We start from the raw sequence: 19,511 nt of genomic DNA on the forward strand, positions 1-19,511 counted from the left end.
ATGTTTAAATTGAATTAAATAAAACCCTTTGCGCAAAAATAGAGAGTAAAATGCATAATGTTAGAGAGTAAAAGTGCATAGAAAGCCTCGCTACTTTGCTGTAGAAGAAGTGGATGACTAGATACACTTTTTTAAATTTGTGTGCTATCTCTATCGAATAAGGTAGTTTTCGAGAGTTTTTTCAAAGCAAAATTAGCGTAGTGTTCCTCTTTTAAATCTAGATTATCTCAAAAATAGATTTCGAATAGTTTTTCAAAGAAAGGTTAGCGTAGCTTTCCTCTTTTAACATTAGCTTATGTAGCTTGACATCACAGAACACAAAAACATAAAATAAAATATAAGACAAACGTAACATGAAAAATAGATGTAGCTTAAGTTAGACTGCATAAAAAACCAACAACATAATAATCTAACAGGTATGTTTAAGTTGAATTAAATAAAACCCTCTGCGCAAATATAGGTATGCTAGAGAGTAAAAAGGCATAAAAAGCCTCGCTACTTTGTTAAAGGTAGTTTTTGAATAGTTTTTCAAAGACAGGTTAGCGTAAATTTCCTCTTTAAAGTTTAGCTTATGTAGCTTGACATCACAAAATATAAAACTCAAAAAGACAAGATAAAATATAAGATAAACGCAAAATAAAATATAGATGAAACTAAAGTTAGGCTGCATAAAAAACCAACAACATAATAATCTACTAGGCATGTTTAAATTGAAATAAATAAAACCGTTTGCGCAAAAATAGCTATGTTAGAGAGTAAAAGTGCATAGAAAGCCTCGCTACTTTGGTGTAAAAGAAGTGCATGACTAGATACAACATTTTAAAATCGTGTGCTATCTCTATCGATTAAGGTAGTTTTCGAAAGTTTTTTCAAAGCAAAAATAGCGTAGTCTTCCTCTTTTAAATCTAGATTATGTCTAAGGTAGTTTTTGAACAGTTTTTCAAAGAAAGGTTAGCGTAGCTTTCCTCTTTTAACATTAGCTTATGTAGCTTGACATCACAAAACACAAAACTCAAAAAGACAAAATAAAATATAAGATAAACGTAAAATAAAATGTAGATGAAGCTAAAGTTAGGCTGCATGAAATAAACGGGTAACAATATTTTTCTATGTATGTTTACATTGAGTTATATAAAATCCTCTGCGCAAATATAGGTATGTTAGAGAGTAAAAGTGCATAAAAAGCCTCGCTACTTTGTTAAAGGTTGTTTTTGAATAGTTTTTCAAAAAAAGGTTAGCGTAGTTTTCCTCTTTTAACATTAGCTTATGTAGCTTGACATCACAAAGCACAAAACTCAAAAAGACAAAATAAAATATAAGATAAACGTAAAATAAAATACAGATGAAGCTAAAGTTAGGCTGCATAAAATAAACGGGTAACAATATTTTTCTACGTATGTTTACATTGAGTTAAATAAAATCCTCTGCGCAAATATAGGTATGTTAGAGAGTAAAAGTGCATAAAAAGCCCCGCTACTTTGTTAAAGGTAGTTTTTGAATAGTTTTTCAAAAAAAGGTTAGCGTAGTTTTCCTCTTTAAAGTTTAGCTTATGTAGCTTGACATCACAAAACACAAAACTCAAAAAGACAAGATAAAATATAAGATAAACGCAAAACAAAATATAGATGAAACTAAAGTTAGGCTGCATATAAAACCAACAACATAATATTCTACTAGCCTAGTTTTCCTCTTTTAAGTTTAGATTATGTAGCTTGACATCACAAAACGCAAAAAGGCAAGACAAAATACAAGGTAAACGTAAAATAAAGTAGAAGTGAAACAAAAGATAGGTTGCATAAATACAAAAACTGCATTGCCAAAAATAGAATTTGTTGTCTAGAAAGACTTTTTAAAGTTTGTTTCTTTCGTCTATTGACTTAGTGAATCGCGATCTGGTTTTTCTTAGGCGCGCTTGTTTCTTAGTTGTTTTTTTTTGTAAAGAAAGTTTATTCAGACGTTTTTTTTACGCAACTCCTTTAACATTATTTTTAACAAAGTATTCTTTTATACGTGTTTACATTGAAATAAAACCCTTTGCGTAAATAGAGATAAGTTAGAGAGCAAAAGCCTCACTACTTTGCAGAAGAAGAATTGGATGGCAAGATACAACTTTTTAAATTCGTGTGCTTTCTCTTTTAAGGTACTTTTTGAATATTTTTTCAAAGAAAAGTTAGCGTAGTTTTCCTCTTTTAAGTTTAGCTTACGCAGCTTGACATCACAAAACGCAAAAACCAATAAGGCATGATAAAATACAAGATAAACGTAAAATAAAATAGAAGTGAAACAAAAGTTAGACACCATAAAAAAAAAAAAAACAAAAAAAAAACATAATATACTTCTATGTATGTTTACATTGAACTAAATAAAATCCTTTGTGTAAATATATGAAAAAATAGAGAGTAAGAGTTCATAAAAAAAGCCTCGCTATTTTGCTGAAGAAGAAATGGATGTCTAGATCTTTTAAAATAAGGAACTTTTTGATTTCTTTTTCCGAAAAATGGTTGGAGCAGTTTTCCTTTTTTAAATTTCACTTATGCAGTTTAACATCACAGAAAATATTAATTTGCTTTTTAACAAACTCTTAAAAACATCAGAAATAATTCTAAATGCAACTCTATTAAAAGTGTTAACAGAATAACAAAACGACTTTTTTTTTTTTTTAAAGATAAAAAAAGTTTGAACTATCTTTAAATAAGAAATGTGAGAACAGTTTAACAGAACTTCTTGTTTATTATGTATTTAGCGAAACAGATAAATATATTTGCAAAAGCATAGAGAAAACAAACTACACAAAAGGCCCATCTTTATTGCCAAACTGAACAAACTTTTCTAAACTACATAAATGGTCTCACTATATTGCCATATTGAACAAACTTTTCTAAACTACCCTCTTTTTGAATTTTTAGCTTCATGTTTTTAATTTTGTCTTTAATATGGCTTCGGTAGGAGTACTTTTGCAAGACATGAATGAGCTTGTCACTGCTATGATTTGCCAAGATGCCAAGGTAATCTTTGTACGAGCAACTTGAGCTTACATCTGTAAACACGTCTTGCAAGATGTATGCCAACACCAAAGCTGCACATCGTGGAAAACTTCTGGTGTTGAACCATTCGTTGTGGCCAGGGCAAGCATTCAGCTTTTCAACTATTTCATCTAAAATTTTACAAACTCAAGTCATAACACAAAGAGATTAAATCGAATATTCATTTGGTTCTGAAGCATGACAAGATTAATTTTGTTTTTTTATTTGTTTTTTTTTGTTGACCTTATTGTTTGCACTGATAGCAACAACTGGTTTTTGAAAGATTACCTAATTGGCATTGGCTAACTTCTGCTTTGTTTTCCTTTGTTCTTGGCTGAGTTGATCCTGAAATAAAATAAAACCATGTTCATTTTTCTAATTCATAAAAAAACCATCAACAGTTTCTAAGTGTTAGAGATAATAACAAGCTGTGCATGATTTCTAACGGTGAAGTTTCTAACTTCATCATTAGAAATCGGGTAGACACAACTTTCTAAAAGTGCACTTAGCAATGATGGCAAGTTTTTATTAACAGTTAACCATCTGAAATTGTGCAAGAAGAGGTTTGTGTTTATATATGTTTGTATAAATTAGGTTTTACATTACCGATGTGTTCTTGAGTAAAAGATGGCATTTCCAACTTGATTTTTTTTCTTCTTGGATCTTTTACTTCTAAAACATAATCAGTTTTAGTATCATTCACTTGTGTAAACATTTAAGCAATCACAGAATTAGTCCTGCAACAAATACATACACACTTCTGTGTTGTTTTTTTTGTTTTTTTTTTGTTTTTTTTATTGTTTTTCTTTTTTTTTTTTTTTTTTACAGCTTTAACAATAACAATAGGGCAAGGAGTTAATTTGGGCATTTTTATTTTTTGAAAGCGTGTTGAGATTTGCATAAAAATCAAAAATCAAAAAGAATTTACCTCTGGATGTACAAGCAAGACTTTGGCTAAATAGACTACCAACAGATTGAACAGCACCAGGTGAGGGCTGTTTTTCAAGAACAGTACCAGCCTGTTGGACTGGAACAGCTGAAAGAAACAAACTGGGTTTGGCCATCGTTTGCTGACGAGCAACAAGATTAGGAGCCAGAGGAACAGAAAAGACCTCTTTTGAAGGATTAAAAACAACTTGCAGAGAAGGAGCAACATGAACAGGTTTGGCAACCACTTGCTTATGAGCAGGTTCAAGAAGAGCAGGTTCAAGAAGAGCAGGTTCAAGAAGAGCAGCTTCAGGAGGAGCATGGAAAACACGTGTGACAGCCATAAGATTATCTTGCTGTGAAGCAACATTAGACACTGTTTCCAGCAGAACAGAAAAAACCTCTTTTGAAGGACTGAAAGCAACTTGTTCAGCAGGAGCAGCAGAAACAGGTTTGGCAACCACTTGCTCACTAAAGTAAACTGGAGAAAGTTGTGCATGGTGTTCAATAAAATCCGGTTCATCAGGAAATAATGTTAATGCAAGAGGAGAACAAGCTGTGCCAACAGGAACAGCTAGAGTCTGATCTACATCCATACAAACAGCTTGTTCATTAGGAACTAGTTGTGCAAGAGCAGAGGATAGTTCAAGAACTGGACCAGCGATTGTTTGTTCAGAAGGAACAGACGAAACAGGAGTTGAGCTAGGTTCACACAAGAAATCTACAACATGTTCGTTGCTGTCCTCTAAAGGAGCATTGTTTTCTACAGCTGGAGAAAATGGAACCACTGTGGTACAACCGAAAGTAGCAGCACATTCTTCAGAGTCAGAACCGGAGTCTGAATCTTCCTCAAAAATGTCCTCAACATCATGAAAACCGTACTCCTCTGCATTAGTTCGGAGCCAGTCCATCACATCCTTCTCCTCCTTTGGTGGTCTCTCAGACTTTTCAACAGTCAAAGACTCTATGACTCCGAAGGACTGTCCGATGCCCAGGGCAAAGCGCAACTCCTCTGCAGCGTTCCACTGGGACACATAAAAGCTATCCATTGTGTGTCTGCTGTGCTTCATGTAGAGTGTAGCAAACCGCTCGCGATCTTCTTTGCTGTTGTTGGCAAAGTAAGTGGCTATCGAACCGCGAATGCAAGTGGGAGTAAGACGCTTCATGGGAATGTTTACTTGGCTTTTTCTGAAGCAGGACGTCAGGCTAGAGGTGATAGCAGAGGAACCCATCTGGTAAACAGGCACTCTAGTTGCACCTAGTGTCACACCTTCGTCTTTGTTGGCTCTCACCGAAGGAAAAAGGGGCCTGTAGCAGTCGCTCAACTCCAAAACAGTCTTGGTGTCTGCAGCCATGTAGTGAGAGTCGTTGACAAGAAGGTCTCTGTATCTCAGCAAATAAATATCGATCAACACTTTCAAGTCGTTCGGCACTAGAATGTTTTTGGCTCCGTACTTGTATGCTGTTTTGTAGCGCTCTTGCACAATGCAATATCCACACTCACTCTTCTCAGCAGCCATGTAGTCTCTAATGTTTAAAAGAGCAATGTTAGATTTTCTTAAACTGTTAATTACAGTGACAGAGAGCAGAAGATGGTTTCGTAGAGACACAGCATTGTCTCTAGTCAGCGGAAGAGACGCCTTTCTAATCGATTCCACTAAGTCTCTTACGTATGCAGACTTGCCATATTCGGTCAGCAAACTGACATTGATGATGTTGATGCTTTTTCTTCTTTTCACAAGGCTCCTCCTCAAAGAACGAAAGGGCCTCAGCACTTTTCGCAACTCATCCACCTTGCAGCGCAAACGTCGGATGGCCTCATGAGAAAGTCCGAAATAGACGTTTCTGGCTTCACTGAAACGAAACAGGAGACAAAGGGAGACGAGGCGGTTGTACAACGTGTGACAAGACATGGCTTTTGTTTGGTCAAGTTCACTCAGCTTGGAATTGAGCTGAATTTTCTTAAAGTGCAAGGAGAAGTATCTATCCTCCAAAACATTGGAATTGGTGAGGGCGTTTGGGTGCAGCGTCAACGTGCTGTCACAACAAGTCAATATTTCCACAACTGCATTTTTGTAGATTTTTGCTTGTGACCAAGTGTTGTTGTTGGCTACCACAAGCCACTTTTCAAAGTCTCTGAAGAGCTCATCTGCTGACTGGTAATAAAAGTGAAAAGCATCTTTGTCCAGCTGAAACAAGAGTCTCTTTTCTTCGGTCAAGACATAGGAGCTGGAAACCAAGTGCTCTAAGGAATCGAAATCAGAGTCAAGGACGGATTCGGTGTTCAGCTCTTTGTTTTCTACAGAGGTGCATTGGTTTGCAGAAGGAGCCTCGGACGAACCAGCAACTGGTGAGGGCAAGCTTAAAAGAGGATCAGAGGAAAGAACCGGAGAAGAAAAAGAGGAGGAAGGCCCAGGAGCAGAGGATGCAGAGCCTGATGCAGACGCTTGTTCAGCTACTGGCTTAATACCAAAGAAGGCAGGTCGAATAAATTGAGGGACATAGAGCTTCTCGTTGTCGTATCGCTTTGCCTCTGCAATCTTTTGTTTGATCATCTTGGAATCGTAGAAATGAGTCTCTTTCAAGTGTATGTCCAGTCGGTCGTAATACTTCCAACATTGCAAACAGGGGTAAGGTTTTGGACAGCCGGACTTGCGTTCGAGACGAGCATGCTGAAACTTCCTGACCATTGCAGAGTAAAAGATGGAAGCTTCATCCAAAGTCCAAGAATGATCTTTTTTAGTCAAGTGTCTTTTAATGCTTGTGGACGAATGTTTGCACAAAGGCATCGGACAGCTAACAGCGTACCTCTTCTTGGTACCATAGAAAGGTACAACCCTGTTTACGGAGCCACACGCTGCAACTAATGCGGCCCTGACTTTGTTTTTGAGCTTTAAGTCTCTCTGTTCTTGTGACTGCTTTCTTTTCTTTTTTTTTGCTTTAGAGTTTGGAGAAGAAGCAACAACAGAGTTGTTTTCTTGTGAAGAAGACATGTTCAGGTGTTTGTTTGCAACGGTTTAAGCTAAAAAAAAAAGAAAACAGTTAGTGAGAGTTTTTTTTCTTCTGCCTGTATCCAATCCTGGAATGTTGCGTGGATTGATGAGAAACACAACTACAGCGAAGAGCTGTGTTTTTTCGAGTCCTCTGCAAAAGAGCAAGAAGAAAGTAAAGAGAGCAACAAGAAGAAACAAAGCTTGCACTAGCAAAAGAAGAAGAACGAGAGCAACTAGCATTACATGCATGGTGGCAACAGTGATTGCTATTATGAGAAGGAGAATGAGAAAAAAAAAAGAAACAAATAAATAAAGAGATGGAGTTTGAGAGGATCTCGCAACCATATGACTCAAAGAAAGAAACTGTGTTGAAAAAAGGCAAGAGAGGGCAAATAGAACTTGCTAACAAGGACAAATGACAGACATAACTACAACAGTAACAACTCTCATTGCAAGCATAATAACAACAACAGCATCAGCATCACTGACTCAGAGAGTGTTGAAAAAACAAAACAGATTAAAAAAAACAAGCAAAGTGGCTGAACAGTAACAACAACCATTGCATGTATAACAACAGCAACAGCATCACTTAATCAGAGGGTATTGATAAAAAAAACAAACAAAACAAAAACAAAAAAGAAAAAAAAACAAAACAAATAAAAAAACAAAACAAGCAAACTGGGTGAACAGTAACAACTCTCATTGCAAGCATAATAACAACAACAACATCACTGACTCAGAGAGTGTTAACAAAATAAAATAGATTATAAACAAGCAAAGTGGGTGAACAGTAACAACTCTCATTGCAAGCATAAAAACCAACTACAGCAACAGCAGCATCAGCAACAGCATCACTGACTCAGAGGATATTGATAAAAAAAAAACAACTAACAAACACACAAACAAAAACGAATAAAAGCAAAGTTGCTGAACAGTAACAACTATCATTGCAAGTAAAACAACAACAACAGCATCAGCAACATCATCACCGAATCAGAGAGTGGTGATAAAATAAGATAGATTAAAAAACAACCAAAGCGGCTGAACAGTAACAACTCTAATTACAAGTAAAATAACAAAAGCAGCATCACTGACTCACAAGGTTTTGATAAAACAAAAAACAAAAAACAAACAAAGCAAGCCAAGTCGGTGAGCATTAACAAACACTCATTGCAACTATAATAACAACAACAGCAACAGCATCACTGACTCAATGGGTGTTAATAAACAAAAACAAAAACACAAACAAAGCAAGCAAAGTGGGTGAACATTAATAAGACTCATTGCAACTATAACAACGACAACAGCAACACTATCACTGACTCAGAGGGTGTTGATGAAAAAAAAGCTAACAAAAACACAAACAAAGCAAGCAAAGTGGGTGAACATTAATAAGACTCATTGCAACTATAACAACGACAACAGCAACACTATCACTGACTCAGAGGGTGTTGATGAAAAAAAAGCTAACAAAAACACAAACAAAACAAGCAAAGTGGGTGAATATTATTAAGACTCATTGCAACTATAACAAAAACAACAGCAACACTATCACTGACTAGGAGGGTGTTGATGAAAAAAAAACAAACAAAAACACAAACAAAACAAGCAAAGTGGGTGAACATTAATAAGACTCATTGCAACTATAACAACGACAACAGCAACACTATCACTGACTCAGAGGGTGTTGATGAAAAAAAAGCTAACAAAAACACAAACAAAACAAGCAAAGTGGGTGAATATTATTAAGACTCATTGCAACTATAACAAAAACAACAGCAACACTATCACTGACTAGGAGGGTGTTGATGAAAAAAAAAACAAACAAAAACACAAACAAAACAAGCAAAGTGGGTGAACATTAATAAGACTCATTGCAACTATAACAACGACAACAGAAACAGCATCACTGACTCAAAGGGTATTGATAAACAAAAACAAAAACACAAACAAAACAAGCAAAGTGGGTGAACATTAACAAACACTCATTGCAGCTATAACAAAAACAACAGCAACAGCATCACTGGCTCAAAGGGTGTTGGTAAAATAAAAAAATTAATAAAAACAAAACAAGCAAAGTGGGTGAACATTAACAACACTCATTGCAGCTATAACAAAAACAACAGCAACAGCATCACTGGCTCAAAGGGTGTTGGTAAAATAAATAAATTAAAAAAAACAAAACAAGCAAAGTGGGTGAACATTAACAACACTCATTGCAGCTATAACAAAAACAACAGCAACAGCATCACTGGCTCAAAGGGTGTTGATAAAATAAAGAAATAAAAACAAAACAAGCAAAGTGTGTGAACATTAACAAACACTCATTGCAGCTCTAACAAAAACAACAGCAACACCATCACTGACTCAGAGAGTGTTGATAAAATAAAATAGATTATAAACAAGCAAAGTGGGTGAACATTAACAAACACTCATTGCAAGCATAAAAACTTACTCAGAGAGTGTTTATAAATAAAACAAAAAACAAAAAACAAAAATACAAGCCAAGTGGGTGATTACTAACAGCGCAAACAGCAGCAACAACAGTGTCTTTAGAAACAACAAACAAGTACAACAGCAACAACTGCTTTTACAGAGTATAACAATAACAACAACATGGCACTAACAACAACAAAAGGGTTGGAATAAAAACCTATAGGCAAAAGGAGAGCTGCATTCAGACAAGATCGATTACAAAGAAGCTCTTCTTTTGGACAGAGGAGAAACTGCTTTTGAGGGACAGAGGGACTTTTGTTGTTGTTGTTGTGCAGAAACCAACAAACTTTTATTGAACCGAATATAACCGAACATAACCGAAAGTCTTGTTTGCTTCTGTTTTGTGCCATCAAGAAGGGAAAACAAAACATCACGAAACAAACGAAGCAAACGAAACAAACAAACAAACGAACGAAACAAACAAAAAAACGATTAAATAAATAAACAAACAAACGAAACAAACAAACAAACAAACAAAAACAAATAGGAAAAACAGAAAACGCTGTACCGAAACCTCGCCATTTTTATCCTTCCTCGAGCTTTCTTTGGGCGCCAAAGACCGAGAAAGTTGAGCAAACGTGACGTTGAGGGGGGGGGGGGGTACTTAAGGCCAGCAGACCGACCAATGGCAAGCTTAGGAGAGACCCACGTGAATGTTACTTTTTCTTTCTATGTACGCTGAATCCGCTCAAAGTCTGGAATTTCCAGCATTCACGTGTCATCACTCCAGCCACCAGATTGGCCCACACTTTGCACACTTTCAAGACTAGAACTTCACTTAATCACAAATTGAGCCAAAAAAAAACTAAGTCTCGCATGGCGACAACTTTTCCAAAAGCAAACAAAGGCAAACGAAGGCAAACGAAGAAAAAACAAAAACAAGTAAACAAAAACAAAACCGAAAAGGGAGAGAGAGAGTGAGTCGACTCATTTCTTTCGACTGCCTTAAACGAGAAGTCTAAAACGTTTAAAAGTTGAAAACTAAGTTTTTTAAATGAACTGCACCGAAAAAACTTTACGACAGTTTAGCTGGTTAAAAACGCAGAGGAAAATATTTTATAAAATTTAAGCGTTCTAAAGATGTCCATTTTTGTTTTTGGCTTTTTTTTATTTTGGTTTGTTTCTGGCTTGTTTCTTTTTTTAAATTCTAGCGATCGAGCATATTTGAACGGTTTCATCAACCTGTTGGCGCACGTGCTCGAGAGCTAGAACTTTGATTGCTTTTGTTGTTGAGAATTGAGAATGTCCGAGCAGGTTTTTTTATCGATTTCATCGCTTGTGGCGAGGCAAAAATCAAAACGCTTTTTGGACGAAAGAAAAGAGATTAAAAGGAAAAAAGAGAAGAAAAAAAAAAACAAAAAAATAGGTTATGTGTCATAAACATTTATTTTCTCACGCGATGACGTCTAGTTTTGTTACAGTAATTAAAATATGGTATCAAGTTTGTAATTTCTATCTTATTTTTAGTTACGGATAATTGCCAATTATGTCACGTTTAGTATACACAACGCTGTTTTCTTAATAGCAATATGATACAAACAAGTTATAAAAAAAAAAGCGTTCGCTCGATCTTCCTTAGTCAGTTGAACAAAAAGAAATTTTCACAACATATGATTGATTTGGTTGTCCTAGCAAGCTGTTTTAGCAAACGACTAGAGGTTGCAACTGTTGTTCATTGAAAACGAAAAATCTAGCGTCAGCAAGAAATTTTTGAATACATAATGTACACAAAAGTGGCACTAACAAATGAAAATGTAAAAAAAAATGTTTACCTTGATGCCAGACTCGCAGAGATGTTGTCGCTCGTTGCTATCGACTGCGAACAGCTTTGTTGTTTTTCGAAGTGCCTCTTCATTCTACTTATAGCCGAAGTTTTGGCTTCGAAAAAAAATACACGAACGTCGTTAAGCTCAACGAGCTGCTTTAATTGTTGTTCGTGCGAAAACGAAATGCTTAAAACGGATAAAAGTGTTGGCGTAATTACACTTTTCGACCGCGATGCAGTTTGTCAAACTCTAGCGTACTTTTTTGGCTCGTGGAGCAAAAGCCTCATGATAATAGCAAAGGCTTAAAATGTCCTAACATGTCAGCAAAGGCTTAATATGCTTAATAAACTGTGGTTAAGCTTTTGCGGTGCAGTTCATTTACAACTTAATTTGCAATTTGCTGGCACAAGCAAACGTTTATGACTTCTCGTCTAAGGCAGTTGAGCGAAATCAGTCGACTCACGTTTTTGTTTTTGTTTTTGTTTTTGTTTGTGTTTTTGTTTTTGTTTGTGTTTTTGTTTTTGTTTGTGTTTTTGTTTTTGTTTGTGTTTTTGTTTTTGTTTGTGTTTTTGTTTTTGTTTGTGTTTTTGTTTTTGTTTGTGTTTTTGTTTGTTCGTCTTCGTTTAAAATATAAAGAATTCGAAAGGAAGGTTGTTGCTTTGTTTGCTTATTGAAAGTTGTCGCCAGTTGTGAGGCTTAGTTTTGTATTTGTTTACTTTTTAAAATATCGAGGAAAATATTTTAGGACATCGCATTCTAAAGGTGCCTTTTTAATAAAACATCTAACGATTTAGCTTTTAACGTTATGCTCAAAAGAATGCCCGTTTCGGTTTCTTTTTTCTTTTTTTTCTTTTTTTTCCTTTGTTTCAATTGGGCAGAGTGCTCATTTGAGCAGCCCACCCATGATCCAAAATTATGAACTCTGTACAAGATACGTTTCATGGACTGTAGAAATTTCAGGAAACCAACACAGTGACTAGTTCGTAGTGTGTGTTAGTTCCACCTTTATTCACGGTAGAGCGGACCTGTTCGAGTACTCGAACATTGGGTCACGTCTGAAACGTGAGAATGCTAGAGTGCGTTTTACTAACAATTTTATCGCTTGTGGCCAGGAAAGCAAAACTTTCCGTTTTTGTCTTTTGCATCCTAAAGGAGCCTTTTTAATAAAACCTCTAACGATTTAGCTTTTAACGTTATGCTCAAAAGAATGCCCGTTTCGGTTTCATTTTTTTTTTTTTTTCTGTTTGTTTTGGTTTTTGTTTTTTTTTTTCAATTCGGCATTCTAAGGGTGCCTTTGTAACAAGATCTAACGATTAAGCGTTTAATGTTGTGCTCAAAAAAAAAAAAAAAGTGCCTTTTATATCTCTCAATGGTCTCCAACGATAAAACTGCCGACCAATCGCAACGATTAAACAGCCGACCAATGGCAGCTCAATAGTCTCCAAACATGAAACTGCCGACCAATGGCAGCTCAGTGGTTTGAGAAGTGAGATCATTCGACTTCGTTTTATTATCTCCAGTTTGAACTAGTGCTTGGCTTTCATAAAAATTGTCAAATTTTTCCAAACAAATCTTATACGAAACGCTACTTTGATGTCAAACCTTCGTTACTCCCTATTCCCTTCTAGCGGAGGGCCGGCTAAAAGCTAGAAAAAAAGAGAGAAGGAAACTTTTTTTTTTTTATTAAGAGGGGTGGGGGGGGGGGGGGGGAAAGAGTAAGAAAATTACGGGGTTAGGATTGGAGGGGGATGGTTTTACGGTTTGGAAGCCTGGGGACAATGAAAAATTGCGTTCGTTAGGGTTAGGGTTAGGGTTAGGGTTAGGGTTAGGGTTAGGGTTAGGGTTAGGGTTAGGGTTAGGGTTAGGGTTAGGGTTAGGGTTAGGGTTAGGGTTAGGGTTAGGGTTAGGGTTAGGGTATAGTGTCCACGAGGGGCGTCCTTCGGTTGTAACGTGCCGCTAGGTGCACGCGTCTAGTAGTTTCGTTGCATCGACCTAGAGGAGTTCTCCGAAAGGTCTTGCGCTTTGGGCTCGGGCAAACGGCCTGCATCCATTGTAAACACGGTCTCTGCCGTTAGAAAATCGTTAACCAGGCTTTTGTGAGCTTTAACAACCATCCCTTTGAGTTTAAAACGAACGTTTCCCCAAAAGCCATTCGAGATGGAGGTACTCACGGAGGTTTGTTACGGTAACAACCCTGTGGTTTGCCATCTTCTTTCTTTCCGCAGCGTCGCAAACGGATCGGCCGGTCTCTTAGGTGACGAAAAAACGTCTGATCTCTCGACTGGAATGCTTAACGTACTAAGATTAGAAGAGTTAGTACTAAGAGTCGCATCTGGCCGCCGTAATTTTCTTCGATGATGTACTTGAAAATTTCGTGACGTCGTTTTCAAAGCTCTAGGGTCGATTTTAACCTTCGACCTTAAAGTCGATTTTAGCCTTCGGTGTGGCTCTGTACAACTTTTGCGGTGAAAAAGCTTGCGCGGAGTCTACAGTTGTATTTAGCCGACAGACGCTAGCAACGCAGAAACAGAATGACTCTTGGGCGGCGCAAACAGAGCGTTCAGCAAATTTGTCGCATTTTACGTCAAAGCGGACAATCTGCACGACAAATAAAGCTAACTTTCTCCTTTGCCTAATATGTTAACGGATGGCCAGGAACAACCTTGGTCTGTAATGAATGAGTTCGTTTTTCCATTCGAGGCACTAATTACTGCAGTTTTAAAAGTCACCTAAAGTATAAGCTCATCTCTCCATTCAAGAAAAACAAGCATCAGAGTTTCGGAAAGTTTGCATGCACGACACCACCATCGATGGTACTTAAACAAACAGAAAATGAATTGCAAAACAGAACCACTGAATTGCAAAACATAACAACGGACAGCTTGTAAAAAGCATGGTGATGAGCTTCTTCAATCCAATCAAGGAACCAAGCATCACAGTTTCGGCAATGGTGCACGTGCAAATCAGCAAACTGTGATACTTAATCAAACAACTTCACTGTTTTGCATAGTTTGAGAACGGATGGCTAAGAACAACCTCGTTAGTGAGTATGAAGTCATCTCTTCATTCAAGGAATTAATAATCAGAGTTTTAGAAGTCTCTTACGTGCGATACTACTATCAACGGTACTTAATCAAACAGCCTCTCAGAATTGCCTAGTTTGAGAACGGAAGGCTAGGAACAACCTTAGTAGTGGGTCATCAGTTCAACTTTTCATTCCAAGGAATTAAGCATCTAAAATCTGAAAAATAAAAAGAAAAGCTCTTTGTTAGAAGTTCTTATTTTTGTTTTTCCTCAATTTCTATTTCTTTTCTTTTTTTCTTTTTTTTTTAAATGATAGTTTTTCTTTTTTTTTTATCTATTTTGTTCGTTTAAATTAATATAACAGGCGTCTTAGGTCGTTTCTGTAACATTATTTAACACTTTAAATTGTAATAAATATTTGAACAGAAGAAAATCCTTTTCGTAACGTTAGAATGTAATAAGAACATTTCATCTTTACAAAATACGCTTGTAAAAATGGTTTCACTTTTAAAGTTTGTTGTTTTTGTCTTTTAATTTAGTGAATCGCAATTTGGATTTTCTTCGGCGCACATCTATTTTAGTTGCTTTTTCTTAAGGAAAGGTCACCAGAGTTTTTTTACACAGCTCCTGCAGCATAATCTTTAACAAAATACTCTTTTGAAAATTTTTAAATTGAAATAAACAAAAGCCATTTGCGTAAGTAGAGATAAATTAGAGAATAAAAAGTGCATAAACGCCTCGCTACTTTGATGAAGAAGAAACGGATGACTAGATGCAACTTTTTAAATTCGTGTGCTACTTTGATGATGAAGAAGAAACGGATGACTAGATGCAACTTTTTAAATTCGTGTGCTATCTCTTTCGATTAAGGTACTTTTTGAATATTTTTTCAAAGAAATGTTAGCGTAGTTTTCCTTTTTTAAATTTAAATCATGTTTAAAGGTAGTTTTTGAATATTTTTTCAAAGAAAAGTTAGCGTAGTTTTCCCCTTTCAGATCTAGCTTATGTTTAAGGTAGTTTTTGAATATTTTTTCAAAGAAAAGTTAGCGTAGTTTTCCTCTTTTAGATCTAGCTTATGTTTAAGGTAGTTTTTAAATATTTTTTCAAAGAAATGTTAGCGTAGTTTTCCTTTTTTAAATTTAAATCATGTTTAAAGGTAGTTTTTGAATATTTTTTCAAAGAAAAGTTAGCGTAGTTTTCCCCTTTCAGATCTAGCTTATGTTTAAGGTAGTTTTTGAATATTTTTTCAAAGAAAAGTTAGCGTAGTTTTCCTCTTTTAGATCTAGCTTATGTTTAAGGTAGTTTTTAAATATTTTTTCAAAGAAATGTTAGCGTAGTTTTCCTTTTTTAAATTTAAATCATGTTTAAAGGTAGTTTTTGAATATTTTTTCAAAGAAAAGTTAGCGTAGTTTTCCCCTTTCAGATCTAGCTTATGTTTAAGGTAGTTTTTGAATATTTTTTCAAAGAAAAGTTAGCGTAGTTTTCCTCTTTTAGATCTAGCTTATGTTTAAGGTAGTTTTTAAATATTTTTTCAAAGAAATGTTAGTGTAGTTTTCATCTTTTAAATCTAAATCATGTTTAAAGGTAGTTTTTGAATAATTTTTCAAAGAAAAGTTAGCGTAGTTTTTCTCTTTCAGATCTAGCTTGTTTAAGGTAGTTTTTGAATATTTTTTCAAAGAAAAGTTAGCGTAGTTTTCCTCTTTTAGATCTAGCTTATGTTTAAGGTAGTATTTAAATATTTTTTCAAAGAAAAGTTAGCGTAGTTTTCCTCTTTTAGATCTAGCTTATGTTTAAGGTAGTTTTTAAATATTTTTTCAAAGAAATGTTAGTGTAGTTTTCATCTTTTAAATCTAAATCATGTTTAAAGGTAGTTTTTGAATAATTTTTCAAAGAAAAGTTAGCGTAGTTTTTCTCTTTCAGATCTAGCTTATGTTTAAGGTAGTTTTTGAATATTTTTTCAAAGAAAAGTTAGCGTAGTTTTCCTCTTTTAGATCTAGCTTATGTTTAAGGTAGTTTTTAAATATTTTTTCAAAGTAATGTTAGTGTAGTTTTCATCTTTTAAATCTAAATCATGTTTAAAGGTAGTTTTTGAATAATTTTTCAAAGAAAAGTTAGCGTAGTTTTTCTCTTTTAGATATAGCTTATGTTTAAGGTAGTTTTTAAATATTTTTTCAAAGAAATGTTAGTGTATTTTTCATCTTTTAAATCTAAATCATGTTTAAAGGTAGTTTTTGAATAATTTTTCAAAGAAAAGTTAGCGTAGTTTTTCTCTTTCAGATCTAGCTTATGTTTAAGGTAGTTTTTGAATAATTTTTCAAAGAAAAGTTAGCGTAGTTTTTCTCTTTCAGATCTAGCTTATGTTTAAGGTAGTTTTTGAATATTTTTTCAAAGAAAAGTTAGCGTAGTTTTCCTCTTTTAGATCTAGCTTATGTTTAAGGTAGTTTTTAAATATTTTTTCAAAGAAAAGTTAGCGCAGTTTTCCTCTTTTAGATCTAGCTTATAATTCAGGTAGTTTTTGAATATTTTTTCAAATAAAAATTAGCAAAGTTTAGCTTATTTAGCATGACATCACAAAATACTAAACTCAAAAAGGCAAGATAAAGTATAAGATAAACGTAAAATAAGATATAGATGAAACAAATGTTAGGCTGCATAAAATCTAAAACTGCATTGCCTATCATAAACACAAACGTCTAGTAAGAGCTTTTAAAGTTCGTTCTTTTCGTCTTTTAATTTGAAGAATCGCGATTTGAATTTTCTAAAGCGCACATGCCTCTCAGTTGCTTTTTTCTTAAGGAAAGGTCACCAGAGTTTTTTTACGCAGCTCCTGCAGCATAATCTTTAACAAAATACTCTTTTGTATATCATTACACAGAAATAAACAAAAACCATTTGCGTAAACAGAGATAAATTAGAACTCAAAAGTGCATAAAAAGCCTCGCTACTTTGCTATAGAAGATGTGGATGACTAGATACAACTTTGTAAATTCGTGTACTACCTCGATGGATTAAGGTATTTTTCGAAAGTTTTTTTAAAGCAAAAATAGCGCAGTCTTCCTCTTTTAAATCTACCTTATGTCTAAGGCAGTTTTTGAATAGATTTTCAAAGAAAGGTTAGCGTAGTTTTCCACTTTTAAGTTTAGCTTATGTAGCTTGACAAAACAACACACAAAAAGACAAGATAAAATATCAGATAAACGTAAAATAAAATATAAATGAAACTAAAGTTAGGCTGCATAAAAAACAAACAACTTAATAATCTACTAGACATGTTTAAGTTGAATTAAGTAAAGTCCTTTGCGCAAATTTGGGTAAATAAGAGATTAAAAGTCCATAAAAAGCCTCGATACTTTGCTGAAGAAGAAGATGACTATATGCAACTTTTTAAAATCGTGAGCTATCTATATCGATTTAGGTCCTTTTTGAGTACTTTTTCAATGAGAAGTTAGCGCAGTTTTCCTCTTTTAAGATTGGATCATGAAGCTTGACATAACAAAACACAAAAGTAACAAAGGCAAGACAAAATATAAGGTAAACGCAATATAAAATATAGATGAAACTAAAGTTAGGCTGCATAAAATAAACGGGTAACAATACTCTTCTATGTATATTTACATTGAGTTAAATAAAATCCTTTGCGCAAATATAGGTATGTTAGAGAGTAAAAGTGCATAAAAAGCCTCGCTACATTGCTGTAGAAGAAGTGGATGACTAGATACAAACTTTTAAATTTGTGTGCTGTCTCTATCGAATAAGGTAGTTTTCGAAAGTTTTTTCAAAGCAAAAATAGCGCAGTGTTCCTCTTTTAAATTTAGATTATCTCAAAGGTAGATTTTGAATAGTTTTTCAAAGAAAGGTTAGCGTAGCTTTCCTCTTTTAAGTTTAGCTTATGTAGCTTGACATCACAAAACACAAAGCTCAAAAAGACAAAATAAAATATAAGATAAACGTAAAATAAAATACAGATGAAGCTAAAGTTAGACTGCATAAAAAACCAACAACATAATAATCTACTAGGTATGTTTACATTAAATTAAATAAAATCCTATGCGCAAATATAGGTATGTTAGAGAGAAAAAGCCTCGCTACTTTGTTAAAGGTAGTTTTTGAATAGTTTTTCAAAGAAAGGTTAGCGTAGCTTTCCTCTTTTAAGTTTAGCTTATGTAGCTTGACATCACAAAACACAAAGCTCAAAAAGACAAAATAAAATATAAGATAAACGTAAAATAAAATACAGATGAAGCTAAAGTTAGACTGCATAAAAAACCAACAACATAATAATCTACTAGGTATGTTTACATTAAATTAAATAAAATCCTATGCGCAAATATAGGTATGTTAGAGAGAAAAAGCCTCGCTACTTTGTTAAAGGTAGTTTTTGAATAGTTTTTCAAAGAAAGGTTAGCGTAGTTTTCCTCTTTAAAGTTTAGTTTATGTAGCTTGATATCACAAAACACAAAACTCAAAAAAGAAAAGTAAGATAAAAGTTAATCGTAAAATAAAATATAGGTGAAATAATTGTTAGGCTGCATAAAAGAAAAAAAAAATCATAGCATAATAATCTTCTATATATGCTTGGATTGAATTAAATGAATTCCTTTGCGTAAATATAAGCAAACTAGTGAGAAAAAGTGCATAAAAAGCATCGCTACTTTGCTGCAGAAGAAGTGGATGACTATATGCAACTTTTTAAAATTGTGTGCTATCTCTATCGATTAAGGTGGTTTTCGAAAGTTTTTTCAAAGCAAAAATAGCGTAGTTTTCCTCTTTTAAATCTAGCTTTTGTCTAAGGTAGTTTATGAATAGATTTTCAAAGAAAGGTTAGCGTAGCATTCCTCTTTTAAGTTTAGCTTAAAATTCTTGGCATCACAAAACACAAAACTCAAAAAGATAAGATAAAATATAAGATAAACCTAAAACATAATATAAATGAAACTAAAGATAAGCTGCATAAAAAACTAACAACATAATAATCTACTAGGCATGTTTAAATTGAATTATATAAAATCCTTTGCGCAAATATAGGTATGTTAGTAAAAAAGCATTAAAAGCCTCGCAACTTTGTTAAAGTAAAAATCCATAAAAAGCCTCGATACTTTGCTGAAGAAGATGACTATATGCAACTTTTTAAAATCGTGAGCTATCTATATCGATTTAGGTCCTTTTTGAGTACTTTTTCAATGGAAAGTTAGCGCAGTTTTCCTCTTTTAAGATTAGATTATGAAGCTTGACATAATAAAACACAAAACTAACAAAGGCAAGATAAAATATAAGGTAGTTTT

At 34.3% G+C, this 19,511-nt stretch overlaps 1 protein-coding gene and 1 long non-coding RNA gene across 3 annotated transcripts in view; both read right to left on the reverse strand.

The window, feature by feature from the left end:
- LOC149892638 (uncharacterized) overlaps positions 1-19,511 on the reverse strand; it is a 321,349-nt gene that overhangs the window by 87,435 nt on the left and 214,403 nt on the right. The gene's annotated exons all lie outside the window — the stretch shown is intronic.
- LOC149892643 (uncharacterized) lies at positions 1,927-10,019 on the reverse strand. The gene is made up of 5 exons (XM_090079861.1): positions 9,948-10,019; positions 3,952-6,972; positions 3,630-3,695; positions 3,312-3,368; positions 1,927-3,154 (listed from the first exon to the last, which is right to left on the reverse strand). The coding sequence occupies exons 2-5, from the start codon at positions 6,941-6,943 to the stop codon at positions 2,835-2,837; spliced, it is 3,435 nt and encodes a 1,144-aa protein (XP_089935987.1). The 5' UTR covers positions 6,944-6,972; positions 9,948-10,019; the 3' UTR covers positions 1,927-2,834.

Source organism: Hydra viridissima, unplaced genomic scaffold (genome assembly GCF_058129835.1).
Source record: "Hydra viridissima isolate aposymbiotic clone 2 unplaced genomic scaffold, HvirCarnegie_v1 scaffold_2, whole genome shotgun sequence".
Classification (NCBI taxonomy): Eukaryota; Metazoa; Cnidaria; class Hydrozoa; order Anthoathecata; family Hydridae; genus Hydra; species Hydra viridissima.